Source organism: Tursiops truncatus, chromosome 12 (assembly GCF_011762595.2).
Source record: "Tursiops truncatus isolate mTurTru1 chromosome 12, mTurTru1.mat.Y, whole genome shotgun sequence".
Taxonomy (NCBI): domain Eukaryota; kingdom Metazoa; phylum Chordata; class Mammalia; order Artiodactyla; family Delphinidae; genus Tursiops; species Tursiops truncatus.
Window position 1 is genome coordinate 63,916,217 of NC_047045.1, and position 17,998 is coordinate 63,934,214.

General features: G+C 40.2%; 1 protein-coding gene and 1 long non-coding RNA gene across 3 annotated transcripts in view; one reads left to right on the forward strand and one right to left on the reverse strand.

The window, feature by feature from the left end:
* LOC141276031 (uncharacterized) overlaps window positions 1–17,998 on the forward strand; it is a 104,317-nt gene that overhangs the window by 48,740 nt on the left and 37,579 nt on the right. The gene's annotated exons all lie outside the window — the stretch shown is intronic.
* Window positions 502–17,862, reverse strand: PERP (p53 apoptosis effector related to PMP22). 2 transcript variants are annotated; one of them, XM_019951528.3, is made up of 4 exons: window positions 17,604–17,862; window positions 6,214–6,354; window positions 1,771–1,998; window positions 502–1,379 (listed from the first exon to the last, which is right to left on the reverse strand). In XM_019951528.3, exons 1-3 carry the CDS (start codon window positions 17,791–17,793, stop codon window positions 1,772–1,774), a joined length of 558 nt encoding a protein of 185 aa, XP_019807087.2. In that variant the 5' UTR covers window positions 17,794–17,862; the 3' UTR covers window positions 502–1,379; window position 1,771. The 2 variants fall into 2 exon arrangements, with proteins under 2 accessions (XP_019807087.2, XP_019807086.2); XM_019951527.3 differs by having other exon boundaries at window positions 502–1,998; window positions 17,604–17,860.

The window sequence follows — 17,998 nt, forward strand, 5'->3', positions numbered from 1 at the left end:
ACACAGAGTGAAGTAAGTCAGAAAGAGAAAAACAAATACCGTATGCTAACACATATATATAGAATCTAAGGGGGGAAAAATGGTTCTGAAGAACCTAGGGGTAGGACAGGAATAAGGACGCAGATGTAGAGAATGGACTTGAGGACACGGGGAGGGGGAAGGGTAAGCTGGGACAAAGTGAGAGAGTGGCATGGACATATATACACTATCAAACGTAAAATCGATAGCTAGTGGGAAGCAGCCACATAGCACAGGGAGAGCAGCTTGGTGCTTTGTGACCACCTAGAAGGGTGGGATAGGGAGGGTGGGAGGGAGACGCAAGAGGGAGGGGATATGGAGATATATGTATATGTATAGCTGATTCACTTTGTTATACAGCAGAAACCAACATAACATTGTAAAGCAATTATACTCCAATAAAGATGTTAAAAAAGAAATCCCCTTCCTCAGATTGGGGGGGTGGGGGGCTGAGAAGCAAAACCAAAAAAACTGCAAACTAGATACAAGATTAGAACACCTGGTTTATTGGGAAAAATTTGTAATGAAAACTGCAACTGCTTATTTTTACAACTTATAAGATAATAATTTGATACATAAAATGAATTGGTTTTCATTACATAAGTACAAATATTAAAAAAAAAATCCATGTGATATATCATATTTGCCATTCAGAGAAATCCCACATCCCTGAATTCTCCTGTTGCATGTTTTACCTCAGATATTTTTAATCTGTTTACCAAGGGAAACCAGGTTTTTAACCGTATTTGAGTTTTTGATTACAGCTGCAATCTATCAGAAGCTGTGTCTACACGATTAGAGCCTGGTCAAGCCTAAGGCGAAAAATTCAAGCCATTTCTTCTCTTTAGGCTGTTTTCACGTTACTTTGTGATGGGAATGGCCCTCCTAATGGTTTACTAAACAACCTAATCCCACCTAGAGGTTACGAAGAATTAGACCAATCCACCTTTTAATCCAGTCTACCCTAGTCTAGAACATATAGACACCAAACAGCGCAGAATTATTAGTAGCACTTTACCACACCCCAACCCTACAAACCACTTTAAAAGAGAAAATTTCATCTTAAGATTTCACTACTTAAGGAGGTCTTACTACTGCAACAGGCTTTGGCTATGAAAGAATACTTTCCTAGATGCCATATCAAGTTAACGGGAAGCTTAGCCCCAAATCAGTTATTCATGATGTTAATTAGAAATCCTCACAAATGATATGCATTTAGGAAATGATTTGGCTTCTTTAAATAGCTGAAGGTTTGAAAAAATATTTATTTTTTGCATTTCTTTTAGAATATTTGGTCACTGGCAATTTTTACCAATATCTTCCTCTTCTCCTTAGTCCTTAATAGACCCCGTTCATTCCATCTGGGAAAAACAGAAACCTGATCAGATTACTCAAATCTCTGAAGCCTTCTCATTTTTACCTTATAAATTACGTAAGTTTCCTTCTCATATTCTTTTACAAATGCAATATAAATGGTATGGCTAGATATAAGGAAACACTGGCATATTAGTAATTAGGTAATTAGTTAAAAGAAGTAAGTCTTGTTTAACTCTACAAATCACAGATAAAAGATGAATATGAAACTCTAAAACTATTTAAGAAATATCCTCTCCCAAAGTATTGTAGCATTTTGACTATAGTTTAATGATATGAACACTGCCCCAAACATAGGTTCAGAGTATTCCGGGGGAAACAGTTTCTTTCTCTGGAGTCCATCTCAGCAGCAGTGATGTTCTTCTGCTCATTCCTCACCTTAGGGAGATGTGTAGAAGTACCTCGGCTTGGCATTGCCCAGCAGGTCATCTGCATAGTTGGGGAGGCAACAGAAGAAGAAGGCACAGCCAATCAGGATAATCGTGGCCGCCCACCCAAAGCCGTAGGCCCAGTTATAGATGTAGATGCCACCAGCGCTGTCAGCCAAGTTAAAGGTCTCGTTGTACTTCACAGGGTAAATTACCAGGGCGATGATCTGGAACACAGCTAAAAGGAAGGAAAAAAAAATACAAAGTATGAATGTATGAATGAATGAATGCATGGTAACAACAGATTATTTCCTCTTCCACAACATTTTTGCCTTAAAATAAGTATTAAATCCACCTAAATAATGCTGATAAAAGGGGCTGGGGGAGTCTAGTTAATCATAAGCCAAAAAAGATGACTGAATATTGTGTGTCAGAGATACCTGGCTGAGTAGAATACTGAGTATATGAAATACAGACAGAAAATTAGAGATTCATGTACCTATGTAAGCATTATACATACTAAAGTAAAACGTGCTGAATTGTGGTGTGCAACAGGAAGCAAGAGGGTAGAGGAGAGCCTACTTTTTCATCTTTGCTTTTCCTGTGCCAAACATAAGTTAATATTATCACTGTTAGCAAAATAAAACATATGTACATATACATATGTCTGTGTGTATGCACACACAGACACAGATAGAGGAATATTCATTCAATAAATAAATGACTAAATAAAACAATGAATCAATGATGCGAATGATCAATGGGAGAATCAGGAGAAAAGCCTGCAGAGGAAGGGGGAATCTGAAGAATAAATAGAAATGAAGAGATGGAGGAGAGGAAGAAGAGCATTCCAGCCTCTGGGGAAATAGAAGCAAAAGAGGGGAATAACCACAGTGCTTTAAAAAGTGAAAGGGGGGGCTTAGCTGGTGGCGCAGTGGTTGACCGTCCGCCTGCTGATGCAGGGGACACGGGTTCGTGCCCCGGTCCGAGAAGATCCCACATGCCGCGGAGCGGCTGGCCCGTGAGCCATGGCCGCTGAGCCTGCGCGTCCAGAGCCTGTGCTCCGCAACAGGAGAGGCCACAACAGTGAGAGGCCTGCGTACCGCAAAAAAAAAAAAAAAAAAAAAAAAAACAAGTGAAAGGGAAGATACGGGAAGGAAAACATATGTCAAAAAAATTTCTAAACTCTTTGATATGAGTCACATTGTTACAATTATTATTAATCATGTATTAACAATTTACATTGCTTAAAAATAAAAGGAATTTATTAAATCTACTTTGTAGTCTTTTTCAGTGAACATGCATAATTCTATAAAGCTCTAATGAGTATGCACATGCTATGCTATGCTATGCAATTTTTACCTAGTATTTAGTATATGCATGTTATACCCATGACTTTGGGTATAAGCAGATTTTAGCTCTGTGACACTCAGACGCTACTCTTCACAAAGAGGGATCAGCTGGCTGAGCTCCCAGGAGTACGTCAGGGAGTGAACAGTCCTCGCCACCACCTTTCTTTCACCTTAATTTTTTTCTACTAGCTCCACAGATATACCCTTAACTAGTTTTCTTTTTTTTTTAAATTACTAGAAAGGCTGTAGATGTTTCCACATCTTGATTTGTTGCTTCTGTTTCCCAACTTAAAATGTTCTTCTTTGGCAACTTATGAAAGGCAATCTTAGTGCAGATCTTAAATATTTCTCTGGTTCCTGTCTACTTTATTTATTTATTTTTAAATATTTATTTATTTAGGCTGCACCAGGTCTTAGTTGCGGCATGCAGGATCTTTTTTTGTTTTTTTTCAGTTGTGGCATGCAGACTCTTAGTTGTGGCATATGGTCTTCTTAGTTGCAACATGCGAACTCTTAGTTGCGGCACGCATGTGGGATCTAGTTCCCCCACCAAGGATCAAGCTCGGGCCCCCTGCACTGGGAGTTCAGAGTCTTACCCACTGGACCACGAGGGAAGTCCCACTTTCTGTCTAGTTTAAATAACAAACTCTCACTAGTTAAGTTTGTCATTTTCTGCAAATCATTGTGTATGACACAAAAGGAACACTTCTCTGCATTTTTCTCTAATATGCCTAGTGATAAATGTTAAACATTGTTATTTACCCATTTTGGTTCATCACATAAAGTTCTTGTAATGGTTTGGATCAATTTTTACAAAATCTAAATTGTATTGGTGTTCAGTTATTCTGATTTTAACCCAATAATATACATCACATTAAAAAGAATTGTTATGAAATATATCTTAAAAATCAAGTAGGGCTTATTCAGCATTATTACCACTAAAAATGTATTGAGATCTCTAGGCTTTTTATTTTTCTATTAAACATTTCCCATTCCACTTGTCCAACTTTGAAGAAGAGGAGAATTAAATTGTAAGATGAGAACACGGGGTTAAGCAGGACAGTTCAGCTGTTTATCTATCGAAACTCACCAGAACGAGTTTTTTTTACAATAACTCCTGCAAGCCTGTTAGCTAGAGATGGCGATTACTAGATCTTAAATGTTTTAATGTTAAGGTGGACAGAAGAGTTTTACTACGATTTCTTTTAATTTTGGTAAAATATACTCAACATAATATTTATCATTTTAGCCATTTGCTAAGTGTTCGATTCAGTGGCATTCAATACATTCACAATGTTGTGTAATCATCACCACTATCCACACCTAAAACATTTTCAACATCCACAACATGTACCCGTTACCCCCTCCCCTCGGCTGCTGGTAACCTCCAATCGACTTTCTGTCTCTGTGAATTTGCCTATTCCAGGTACTTCATACAAGTGAAATCATAAAATATTCGTCCTTCTGTATCTACCTTATTTCTTTCAGCATAACGTTTTCAAGGTCCGTCCATGTTGTAGCTCACATCAAAATTTCATTCCTTTTTATGGCTGAATGATATTCCATTGTAGGTATAGACTACCTTTTGTTTATATATTTATCTGCTGCTGAACACTTGGGTTGTTTCCACCTTTTGGCTATTGTGAATAATGCTGCTATGAACATGGACGTACAAGTACCTATTCAAATCCCTGCTTTTGGTTCTTTTGGATATATACCTAGAAGTGGAATTGATGGGTCATAAAGGATTCTTCAATGAACGTTAATGTCATAGTGTTATTTCTAATGGTGATTTATATAGGCATCTACCTAGTCTTCTAAGACATGTGATAGGAAGCTACATCAAATTGTTTCTTTGATAAGGTCTTGTAAATTTGAACTACAAAACACCAAATAAAAGTGGAGGGGGGATTCAACAAGATTCTTCATATGTTTTGTGATTCCTAGCCATTTCTGATTCTAAAATATTATTCCAAAAGCAAAGTTTGAAACATGAGGAACACTCGAGTAAACTTTATTTTGAATCAAGAGACATGTTTAAATGTACAGGGGACGGTTAGACCTGCACTGGCTGGTTCTCGGAGGCTACCTCCTTCCTCCCAGCCAGGGCCTTTTTGCTCCTCACTTATCCTGCCCTAGATCCTGCCATCACCTTCTTTGTACTCAGGGAACCCTGCGCACAGCAGTCCCACTCAGGTTCAGGCTTGATCCTATGGACCCCTCTAGTTACAAGGTTTCTGACTTGTTTCCAAAACCATATGCTCACTTTGTATTTATACCCCAGGTCTGTGGCTGGACTTCGGCATTTGTTCCATGAGCCTAAGTTAGTAGCTTGAGAAATGGACTATGGCCGCCTCACTTTGCCCTTATCAGCATCCTCTTCTTCTTTCCCCTCCTCAGGAAATCCAGATTTGCATCTAAATCCAGCTCTGTGGCTGGGGTCCTGCTCCTTTGGCAGACTTCCCTACTGCCAGGTGCCCACCTAAAATTTCAAATAATTCTTGCCTCTAGATTCTTGCTAGTTCTGATATTCCCTTAATAAATGTTCTCTCCAAGCCCCACCCAGCTGCATAACTAAGTTTCCCATCCCCCGACCCTGGCTCTAAACTGCAAAGAGGCAATTCCAGATCTGGCCCCTCCCAGATCCCCCATCCCACTGCAGAAAACCCTTCTGTGACCCACCACATCCTAGGACTGCAGAACACCTTCAACAAGTGCAATGGTTCAGGGACATTCCAGTCCCCTCAGGCGTGGGGCTCATGGGAGGCCAGCCTGGGACCACTATGGAGACACTGCACTTCCAGCCCTGGTCCCTCGGGGCAGGGGTGTCAAGGGCATGGGGTCATCTACGAGAGATACCAGCAGGTAGAGTGACAACCTTCCTCACTTGGATGGGGGACATGGAACGCTGTCTCAGGCAGAGGATAAAAGGGATCCAGCTCTTAAAATACATCTCTCCTCTGTTACTTCTGCCTTTGGTGACACATTTTCCGAGAACAGATCAGGAACTGTATTGTCAGAGATCTTCTTTGTGGCGTGGACATTATTATATTGATGTCCCCTGCAGAGAGGAAGAAAGGATTGCTGGCGCACAGTCTTACCAGCCAGGGCCAGGAGGCTTCCAATCATTCTCAGGAAGACAAGCATTTGGGATCCGCAGAGGGCAAAGAAAGAGAGGATGAAAGAGATCACCAGGATGATGAAGCCACAGAGGAGCATGGCGGCAGCTGCCTTTCCCCACGCTATAAGAAAGAAACAGCAATTAGTAAGACAGACAAGCCAAATTTAAAAGTTACTTATCAAAGCATCAATGGGGTTTTTTTTTTCTTTCTACTAATTGTATTTGGGTGGAAGAACAGATTTTCTTTAGACAATACTTAAGCATCTCCATATTTTAAGGGAAGAATAGGCAATTCATAGGTAGGACATTAACATACTGATATGCAGTAATGCCTTATCCCCTCAGTTTTGGGGCAAATGTTTATACCTCCGAAATGAAAAGTAAACTACATCAAACTGTATCTCATTTAATAAACTGGCATATAAACAGGTATATTTAACAGAGTCGCTCAAGTTCTACTATAACATGACCACAATAAACAACATTTTTACTATGGAACAATCCAAATTACAATCTCTTCAGGAACTGTTTCAAATACCTTTAAAAGGATCTTTTTTCCATATTAAGGTTTGGTCCCATGCAAAAATAATTAGTGAAAACTCATAGTACGTATGACCAGACAGAGATATAAAATAAAACAATTTAATTGTAAAGTAGCTAGCTGTGCTTTTTATAACAAGTTTAGGTGCAAACAACATTTCTAAATTTTAACTTGTGAAGTATTCAGAATTTATTGCACAATAATTCTCAATTATTGACATGGGCCCTAAAAACAATAAGGATGAGGTGGAAATTGAGTTCTAGATTTGAAGATCTACATGGGCAGCTCTAGCCCTGGGTCATTCTGCTCTGCCCCTGTGGGAAGGGAAGAGTCATGACTCCCAAGCTAAGGATTCCAGCCAATCATTCTTATTGTTCAAACTGCACTGATTTGTAAAATCTCTTCCCACACAACCTTCTCTCTAGAGGTAGTAACTGACATGTAGGAAGTAATCGCTCTGTGCCAGGCACTGGGCTGAGAACCCGCCGTGCCTTAGCAACCTGAATCCTCACAATAACTTTTTAAGGTTCACACTCTGTTATCATTTCTATTTTAGAAGTGAGATTATACTAAGCCTTGGAGAGTCCAGATAACCTGCCCAGAGCCACACAGCTGGCAGCCAAGTTTGATTTCCAGACTGTCTGAATCCAGAACAGGACTCTTTTTTCTTTTTTTTTTAAGATATAAGTTACATACTAGAAAATTCATCCATTTAAAGCGTACAATTCTGTAGTTTTCACTCCATTCACAGGGTTGTGCAACCATCACCGCTTTCAATTCCAAAATTTTCATCACCCCAAAGAGAAACCCCACGTCCGTTAGCAGAGCCCTTCTCCTCCCCGCTTCCTTCACCTTCTGATCTACTTTCTGTCTCTATAAATTTGCTTATAAACGGAATTATATACTATGTGGCCTTTGTGACTGTCTTACGCTTTCACTTAGCATAATGTCTTCAAGGTTCACCCATGTTGGAACAGCATGGATTAGGACTGCTTTTCTGTTTGTTTTTTGCTTTTTGTTTGTTTTTTTTTTGCGGTACGCGGGCCTCTCACTGTTGTGGCCTCTCCCGTTGCAGAGCACAGGCTCCGGACGCGCAGGCTCAGCGGCCATGGCTCACGGGCCCAGCCGTTCTGCGGCATGTGGGATCTTCCCGCACCGGGGCACGAACCCGTGTCCCCTGCATCGGCAGGCGGACTCTCAACCACCGCGCCACCAGGGAAGCCCTGCATTCCTTTTTATGACCAACAATTATTCTATTGTATGGACAGCCCACATTATGTTTACCCACTCATTCACTAATGGATGAACATGCACCCTTAACCTATTTTTCTTTATTGCATTTGAAAAGGAGAGCTGCGTGTACCTCGGCACTGGTTTTACTCCAGCTTTAACCGAGCTTGGCTGGCAAACAAATCCTGACTTAATTTGGGGTCATTGGACTGGTCAGTGTTAGAAAAAGTTAAGGACTAGCAGAAAGAACAAGGTCTTGGGAGCCAGCTTGCCCTCGTGTATACCCTGCCTCTATTACCTATTAGCCACTGTCAGTCTGCTCCTCTGTTAACCAAGGCTAAAATGCCTTCTTTCAAGATTACGGTGAGGATGAGAGCTCTTGTGTGAAAAGTCATGGAGCTATTAATTCTCCAGCCCTCTCTGTTCAAAAATGTCCTCATGTATTCCGATGACTTTCTCCAGTACCTCAAGTTTTCACTTTATTCAACGTTCTCAAGGTTCTACACTGTCATATGAAGACTCTTCCTCAGTTCTCCACTGCATGTTTACATCTTCAACTGTTAGAGACAAACTTGGGCTGAGCTCCTCTGTTCCCTTCTCTAGCCTCCACACTCCCTCGAAATCTTCATCTAGATTCAGGGATGACTGGGGTATAATAGGTAATTAAGGAAACGACACATGCTCAATGTTTTTTACATGCTCAAATACCATGTTTTCACACAAATTACCCCTTAGTGGCACTGGTCAGGATGGCGTCATGACAGTACCTGAGTGGGCCTAGTTATATGTTTATAACTTTTATTACTTTCCTCCACGTCTTGCTCTCTTCCCGTGAGATCAGTAAGACCAAGGTAAAATAGAAATGTTTTATTTTAAAATAGACATGGATAAAGCCAAAATGTGAGATTAAGTCTCTTTTCTCACTTTTGCCTTGTCCTTCGAGTAAGGTAACTTTCCAGAGAAAACGGACCATGCTTTGGAAAGAACATTAATTAATCAGACCATCTCGAAGTCTAGCCCATAAAACACTGACTCAAAATCATCAGTGGTGCTTATAAAAAGTATGGATTCCGGGCTTCCCTGGTGGCGCAGTGGTTGAGAGTCCGCCTGCCGATGCAGGGGACACGGGTTTGTGCCCCGGTCCGGGAAGATCCCACGAGCCGCGGAGCGGCTGGGCCCGTGAGCCATGGCCGCTGAGCCTGCGCGTCCAGAGCCTGTGGTCCGCAAAGGGAGAGGCCACAACAGTGAGAGGCCCGCGTACCGCAAAAAAAAAAAAAAAAAAAAAGTATGGATTCCTACGCATCCCTCCAGACATACTGAATCAGAGTTGGAAAGGAATCTGCATTTTACTGGTATTTCTTACATTTATACTAAAGTTTGAGACCAACTAAGAGAGATGATTAATCTTCTTATAAAAATAGCTGGAGCATGTAACTTTCAGTATGTAACCCACTGTCAATTACAGTCTCATGTCTGTAGATTTTTGCATGGCTACTGCCAATCATTAAATTCAATTAAATTAAATTCCAATAAGCAGACACTGAGTTTTCCTTTTAAGGTGAGTTCACATGTTTGAAACTGTTCAATGAAAAGGCAACACAGCTATATAAGCCATACAGAGGAATGCAAACAGGAAGATCAGTTGTATAGCAGAATGTGAGTTTTCAATAAAAACAGGAGAAGCATCCTAACAGGGAACATATTTAGTAATCAAACTTTGACAATCACAGATTAAGGTTTTTAAAGTATAGCTAAATAAATTATGTATGATGTTGCTATAAAGAGTAACATCAATCATTTTGCCTGTTTATTTGAGGAAGATTAATACAAAGTTAGATTATTGCTATTACTGCTTCCGCTGACATTACCGCTGAGGTGTAATTTACATTTAGTTTCAGGTACTTGAAAGGAATTAAATAAAAGAAATAGTAAGCCAATTCACCTAACCTAAAACCAACAGGTGAATGTAAATATGAACAGATCATTTTAAGAAATTTTCCTATGTTATGTTAAATCAACTCAATTAGCATCTTATTTAAAATGCTGAGTCTAAAGAAAATCAAAATGGAAAGTTAAGAAACAGTCTGTCTGGAGAAAGGCTGCCTTGGAAGTAGAACGTGTAAAACCTGCTCCTTGAGAGTGGAAACACCCACATTGATTCACTTAACTATCATTTAAGATGTGGCACATATATACAATGGAATATTACTCAGCCATAAAAAGAAACGAAATTGAGCTATTTGTAATGAGGTGGACAGACCTAGAGTCTGTCATACAGAGTGAAGAAAGTCAGAAAGAGAAAGACAAATACCATATGCTAACACATATATATGGAATTTAATAATGTCATGAAGAACCTAGGGGTAAGACAGGAATAAAGATACAGACCTACTAGAGAATGGACTTGAGGATATGGGGAGGGGGAGGGGTAAACTGTGACAAAGAGAGAGAGGGGCATGGACATATATACACTACCAAACGTAAGGTAGATAGCTAGTGGGAAGCGGCCGCATAGCACAGGGAGATCAACTTGGTGCTTTGTGACCGCCTGGAGGGGTGGGATAGGGAGGGTGGGAGGGAGGGAGACGCAAGAGGGAAGAGATATGGGAACATATGTATAACTGATTCACTTTGTTATAAAGCAGAAACTAACACACCATTGTAAAGCAATTATACTCCAATAAAGATGTAAAAGAAAATTACAATGAGGTATCAACTAAAAAAAAAAAAAAAAAAGATACAAATCTTGACATGGTTTTGAAGGTCCTGACTGATGGATAACAAGGAAGGCAATCTGCTGCCTCATGTCAATGACTATTTTGTTGTAAGATGATGAGATGGATCCTACCAGGTCTGAGCAGGGTCCTTCCAGCCCAATATTCTGCCTGAGAAGGGAACCAACAGCCATGTAGACTAACAACATGGCAATTCTCCGTGACATACATTTTGAAAACTTAAGATAAATCTGTAGGCTAAGTGCCTTTGGTCTCCCTTAATCACCCAGAATCAGTCTAATATCTATAAATTTACCCAACCCTTTGGGAACTATATATTTTTATATCATACCTTGGTCTAAATTGTACCCTATTTACCAGCCTCAATGGAAAAACATCAATTTGTAAAACTTATCTTGAAGCTACTTCTTTCATGATTCAGCATCAACAGATGGTCCTCAGGTCTTTGAAGACAGTCCATCTTCATCTATTCTGAAGACAAGTCTGTCCTTCATTAATATTTTATACACTAAATTTCTGCCTTTCCTAATCCGCATTTTAGTGGTATTTCTTACATCCATACTAAAATCTGAGAACAACTAAGATAGATGATTAATCTCCTTATAAAAACAGATTGCAGCACTGCCAAAAAGGAGCGTGTAACTTTCAGTATGTGACCTACGGTCAATTATAGTCTCATTTCTATAGATTTTTTTCATGGTTACTGCCAATCATTAAATTCAATTAAATACTATCATTAAATTCAAATAAGCAGAATGTGTGTGTGTGTGTGTGTGTGTGTGTGTGTGTGTGTGTGTGTGTGTGTAGGGGATTGGGGAAGGATTGTCATTGTCAATTATCTTTCTCTGAATTGAGACCACAAAAGCATGCTGCACTCCAGGTAAACAGAGTTTCTGCGCAGGAATGTTGTTTTTTGTTTTGTTTCCTTAAGGGAAGATAAATTTGGTGTTTCATATATATATATAATTTATTCTGTCCTAAGTTTATTTTCTAAGTACCACTTGAAGAACTTTATGTTATCAAAGAAACCAGCAACATTATAAATCCACTTTTAGATAAGATTCACTAAGGATCCAGTTAGGCAATGAAGGGCCTATCAGATTTTGCTATTGCTTGCAAAGGTTCAACATTAAGTCAACAACATGGAAACCATTCACTGGTTACTAATGAAATTCTGAGTTTCTTCTAAAAAATGTTTTTAAGTTTTTTGTGTGAGGGATAATGCTATACGTTTTTCCAGAGATTATATACGAAAACATGATGTTACAAGGCAAATACAGCTGGGAAAAGACCAGTAAGATCGACTGAGAAGAAAAGAGCAATAAAAGTAAAAATAAATAAATACCTTGAATATCAAGCTAGAAAACGTCAATCAAAGTTAAGTTTATGAAAAGAAAAAAATAAATAAACTTTTATTTTAAGACAAGGCGAGCACTACTGCTATATCGTGGGTGACATTTTGGAGACTGTCATTACTTTTTCAACCCAAATTAGTATTTCTTTTAATGGATTTGCTGCATTCTTCAGTAGCTTTACATGTGGGCACCAAACATTGACCAAAACAGTCTGTGGCCTAGCCCCTTACTCAGTGCCCTGCAGATTCCAAATTGTCACCCAACTAGAGTAGAGGATGGTTCCTTTCCAGAACAAAGGATTCATCTATGAACAATACAGAAAGCCCTACCCATTAATACAAGATTTTGTCAGATTCCTTCCTATTGTTTCTATAAAGTTCTTTATTGTCATACACAAGCAGAACTGAAAACTGGACAAGACCATAATTGAAAAAATAAAAAAGATCCTATCTTGTGACCACCTAGAGGGGTGGGATAGGGAGGATGGGAGGGAGATGCAAGAGGGAGGAGATATGGGGCTATATGTATATGTGTAGCTGATTCACTTAGTTATAAAGCAGAAACTAACACACCATTGTAAAGCAATTATACTCCAATAAAATATATATATATATATATATATCTCCTCCAGGTTCAAAAAAAAAAAAGATGCTATCTACAAATAAATATAAACATGGGTAGATGATATATTCAAAAAGACTGTTGCATAGTCAATGAGGAGATCTGCAGTAATACGGGCCAGTGCTTCTGAAACTTAAAAGTGCTTACGAATCACCTGGGGACCTTGTTAAAATACAGATTCCGATTCAGTAGGTGGGGCCTGAGATGCTGAGTATCCAGTAACCTCCCAGATAATACTGATGCTGCTGGTCCGTAACACACGAGTAGCAAAAATCTGGAGGATGACTCAGGAAAGCCTCCAAAAAAATCGACACAGGAAGAACGATTCTGCAGGAGGTTTGGAAGGCAGGAAAGGAATGGCTTAAAGGAAGAATGATGCCGGGGTCTCTGGGGAGAAATTCCACGGTAGGTGTGAGATTCTTTACATGCTCTACATTTTCCCCTGAAACTGAGCCAGATGATAACCCTTTCCCATTGGTTTTTATGGAACTTTACCCCTTTATGGCCTTCTTTTAAAGTCTGAGTGGGGAAACCATCCTACACGGGAAGATGGGAAAATACAGGAAATTCTGTGTGAACTCAGACAAAATAACTAGCAGCAAATTTGGAATCTACCCTCAAATGTTTGAAAATCTGTCCGTTGGAAGAAGGCTGGAAAGAAGGATTTACAGAGAAGCACATTTCACCTCTTGTCGGTGTAAGAGAGGTACTTTTAAACAAATAGTATCGTGGAGAAAATTAAGTTGCTGAACAACGGGAAGAAGTTCAGATCAGCCATGGGCGATGCTGATAGGTGGGCTTTGGAGAAAGCTTGAGTAGGCGCACTATTCATCCCTCCTAGATCTAATAGTGTAGGAGTCTCTGGCCATTTACAAGGAGAAAAGACAAATCAGGAATTGAGGCTCTCTGGTAGTGCTAAGCGCAGCAAATGTGGAGTAAACTGGTCAAGATCACTGGTTCCTAGATGTCTAGATTTTATAAATCAACATATATATATATTTTTAATTATGAAAATCAATTGAGAGTGTCCAACTTTTTGTTTTACTATGTACGAATGTGAACACATGCCCGCAAAGATTAATCTATCTACTAATGCCTAATTTCATAAAATAAGAACATTTGAATACGTGACCCTGCCCCTCTGCAAAAAAGCCACAAGAACATAATCTCAAAATGAAATCCTTTAAGTTGAATTTAGGCTGATGTAAAACTATTAACTTCATACTTACTGATATTTTTCTCATTTCTCGTACATTTAAGAACCACAGGGCTAGATGATCTAAAAATATTTCCTGTATTAACCTGATTCTTTGACTTATCCAAGGCTGATTTCATGTAAAAAACATTCAATGTGGTATCTTTGGTAAAAAGGAGGCTCTGCACTTCTGAGTTCAGATCCAAGGCAAAGGCTCTCCAATGCTGCCACACTGACTCCCCGCCGTCATTCTTGGAGCGTAAATTCATCTCAGCTGTCCCTGTAATTTATGCGTAAACTTATCTTCATTAGTCTCTACCCTGACAAGTCAGAGCTTGCTTAGGACTTGAAATCTACATCTCTGATGCTGAAAATATCCTCCTGATGTACTCTTTCTTAAAACTGTAAAAGAAGGTGCCAGGAGTGCAAAAATACTATCTGTGAACATGGATTCAAATTTAATTTAGCATCTTCTTTTATTTATTTATTTTTGGCTGCGTTGGGTCTTCGTTGCAGTACGCAGGCTTCTCATTGCCGTGGCTTCTCTTGCTGTGGAGCACGGGCTCTAGGCACGCAGGCTTCTGTAGTTGTGGCCCACGGGCTTAGTTGCTCCGCGGCATGTGGGATCTTCCCGGACCAGGGCTCGAACCCGTGTCCCCTGCATTGGCAGGCGGATTCTTAACCACTGTGCCACCAGGGAAGTCCTAACTTTGCATTTTCTTTATACATGAAATTTGAATGATCATTTCAATGTTTAAATCTAGAGTTTTCTTTTCCAATTTTGAGGACTAGAAACCATGACTTTTTTAAAAATTCAAACAAGAATTTGTATTTATTTAGTTGTTACTATTATGTAAAAGAAAATATTCAGTGTTTAATTTGATTCATTGATGAGGAAAAATGAGGTGATATGGTAATCTGAAATTCTTTTAAAAAAGTTAATGACAGTGAAGAATATAACATTCTGCTTTTTACATAATTCTATGGAACTATTTACCTTTATAAAAAAAGTCTCTATTATTTTATTATTGCTGATACCTGCCAGCAAAATGAACATATTGTTACAAATGCCAGCAAATAAAAGAGATAGTGAAGCACTTTGTAATAAACAGGTATACTTTCTTAATACTGTAGTTTACAGTGGTACATCCCAAGGTCTATTTTCTAGCACATAGCAAGAATTTTTTAAAAAGTGATTATACACACTTAATTCTCAATATTGAGATATCATTTTAACCAGAGCCATCAACCTTATTCCTTGTTGTGTTTGTACATACGTGGGAGTGTGTGGAAACTGCTTACTGTATTTTAGATAAAATATGACCTCACGTGAACATATTGTTTTTGGCAAGGCCTAACTGCAGCTATCTGAAAATCTCAAAAGTTCAGAGACGCCTAGATAATCAACCTACGGGATAGGAATACACAATTTCTACACCTGTGAGGCAAAACTAGCCAACAGTCCATGGCAGGAGACAGAGTGGAAGTATAATAATCACTCCAACTCATCTTTGACTTCAATAGCCTGGGATGGACCTCTCCTGGTGAAATCATAGCTGTTTTCTTCTTCCCAAGGTCACCTAGTGACAGTGGGTGCCAGATTCATGATTTGATTCTAGGGTTTGAGCAAAAGCCACGTCTAACACATCCTTGGCACTTGACTATCTTTGCAAAGGTCACCAGAATAACCAAATTGGAATGTGAAAGCCACCGACCGCTTATGAAAATCATTCTAGCTGCATCACAGAGGCAGTACTAGATTCCTCAAGGCTCACTTGGAAAACCGAACTTTTCTAAAGACCAATTTCTATATCAAATTGAAACATCAACTGTACACCGACTGGATCTGTCTTTTCTCTACGATTAAAAAAAGTTAATGCTTTAGACGCCTGTCTAATTAAAAAATTAGAAAAATTAGAAAACAGAAACAAAACCTGCTTACTCCCTTCTATATCAAAGCACTCTATCAGCCTGAGGTTAGAAGAGCCACACCCTAGGAAGGTGAGTTCATCCTGCAAATCAAGAAAAATAAAAACTGCATTGTGTATTTTTCACAAGAGGGCTGTGGTCACAGCCAGAGCTGTGCAGGCCAGATCATGTCCCAGCAATAGTGCTGATCTAGGCTCTGCCTGCACCCTTCTCCCCGCGGCACACTAACCTCCTTAATTCATATGCGCAGGATCGCTGAATATTCTTTGGGTCTGTATTAGTCTTTGCAGTGAGATACGATTATCAAAGTCTGTTTAAAAACACACCTGTTTTAAGCAAGTCTATTAAATCCCCTACAAGATACTGAACTCTGTTGCATTTTAACCAGAAGATAGAGACATATTATTTCAAAGAAATTAATTCCCTTCGAAAACCTAAAAGACTTGGGGTAATACAAACCCTGGCAGGTGTGCTCTTTGCGCTTTAAGAGAGGAAAAACACAGACTTTAAGGAAAGTAGGAATTCCATTTAGTCTTTACATTTTATTACCTGCTAAGGAGAACCATGCCTCCTTTGGGGAGTAAATTTTTGGGGAGAACTTCCAAATAATTCCACAGTAGATACGATAAAGCACCAAGCCCCTGATACAGGGTCCCAGAAATAAACAGAGTTTGGTTTGAAGCCCTGGGCCACTTTGGAGGTGCGGGGCAAGTCAAAGGTCCTAGCAGAGAATGGGGAAAAAAAGCAGGGTAGCCTTCTTTCTCAGTTTTAAACTATTAAACTCAGTTGGTAAGGCTCCATTCAGTAGTAGTTGACTTTCAGCTTCTGATTATTCTCATACTTAAACCCTCCTCTCCGGAACCCCTCACACAATGCTAATCACGATAGACCCCGGCTGTTCTTCCCATCTACGAGAAAGCAGGGGGTGGTACCGGCCCAGAGCAAGCTCCTCTCCAGTCCCGCGTAATAGTAACAGGTAGTCCCTGAGGCTTTCTCCATGCTGGAAAAATAAAATACTCTATCTGCAGTATATTAAATTGTCAACTCTGCTTCATTTCGCTGGTGTAGAAGATGTGTTTGCTTTTTAGATTTCAAATCAGATTAAAATAAAGTTTTCTAAACAGCAATGCCAGGCCTAAGCCCAAAAGACACTCCCTCTAACAAGAATTAGCCTGCAGCATTAAACACTGCAGTATCTACTGAAATCTTCCCTGCTGAAACTTTGATTTAAAGGCCTTTTTTAAAGGAAGAAGAGCTGCTTTCACTTAGTTCAAGTTAAACGAATAATACAGCAACATTAGGGAAGGTACGCACTTTAAATACTTACATTTTAAAATATAAGCCATATTTCATATTTTAAGATATAAAATAGGTGGCGGAATGGGAAGAAATTTCAGTAGGTCTCCAAGAAAATATACTTTGTTCATTACATTTACTCATCAAACCCTTTTCAAATGGCTGAAATCATCTTTTGCTGTACCGACAGACCCTACGAATAAACGTAGCTTGAACTAGGGCCATTTTCTTCCAGTGTCGAGCCTGATTTTGGACACGGAAAGCTGCTACTGCTTTATTTTGCTCGGGTCGGATGTATGAACCTAGGCTCTAAAGAGAGATTTGTTGAATCACCCATTACCCCCGACCCTGTTCAGTCCCTTCTCGACCCTATTTAGTCCATTCTCATAGGGCGACTTCCGCACTCCCAGGGCGCCGGCGCTCGCCCAGCAGCCGCCCGGAGGACTTCACGGAGGCGGCGGCACTCACCAAATATCATGAGGCTGTCGCATGTGCCGTTGACGGTACACCGCGACCACAGCGAGGAGTACTCTTCGGTACCGCTCAACTGTAGCCATCCGTGGCCGGCCAACGCGATGATGTCGAAAATGATGGCGCTGAACAGGAGCAGGGGCAGGATCCACCTGCAGCGCTCGCAGGCCAGGCCGCAGGCCAGCATCTCGACGGCGGTGGTGGAGAGGAGAGGAGCGCGTGGGGCTCGGACGCCGGCGGAGAGTGACCCTAGAGAGCCGGCAGCGCGACAAAAGGGAGGAGGCGGCTCCTGGAGGACGCGGCTCGGGGCAGGCCTCGGGGGCGAGGCGCCCGCCCCACCTAGATTCCGGTGACTCAGAGCGCACCGCCCTGACCTGCCCGGCTGGCCCAGG

Excerpts from the sequence above, each read along its gene's own strand:
- PERP (XM_019951528.3), bottom strand. The coding sequence starts at position 17,793 with ATGCTGGCCTGCGGCCTGGCCTGCGAGCGCTGCAGGTGGATCCTGCCC. Across the intron at positions 6,355-17,603 it reads CGACAGCCTCATGATATTTG|CGTGGGGAAAGGCAGCTGCC; the intron begins GTGAGTGCCGCC and ends TCTTTCTTATAG. Across the intron at positions 1,999-6,213 it reads AAGCCTCCTGGCCCTGGCTG|CTGTGTTCCAGATCATCGCC; the intron begins GTAAGACTGTGC and ends CCTTCCTTTTAG.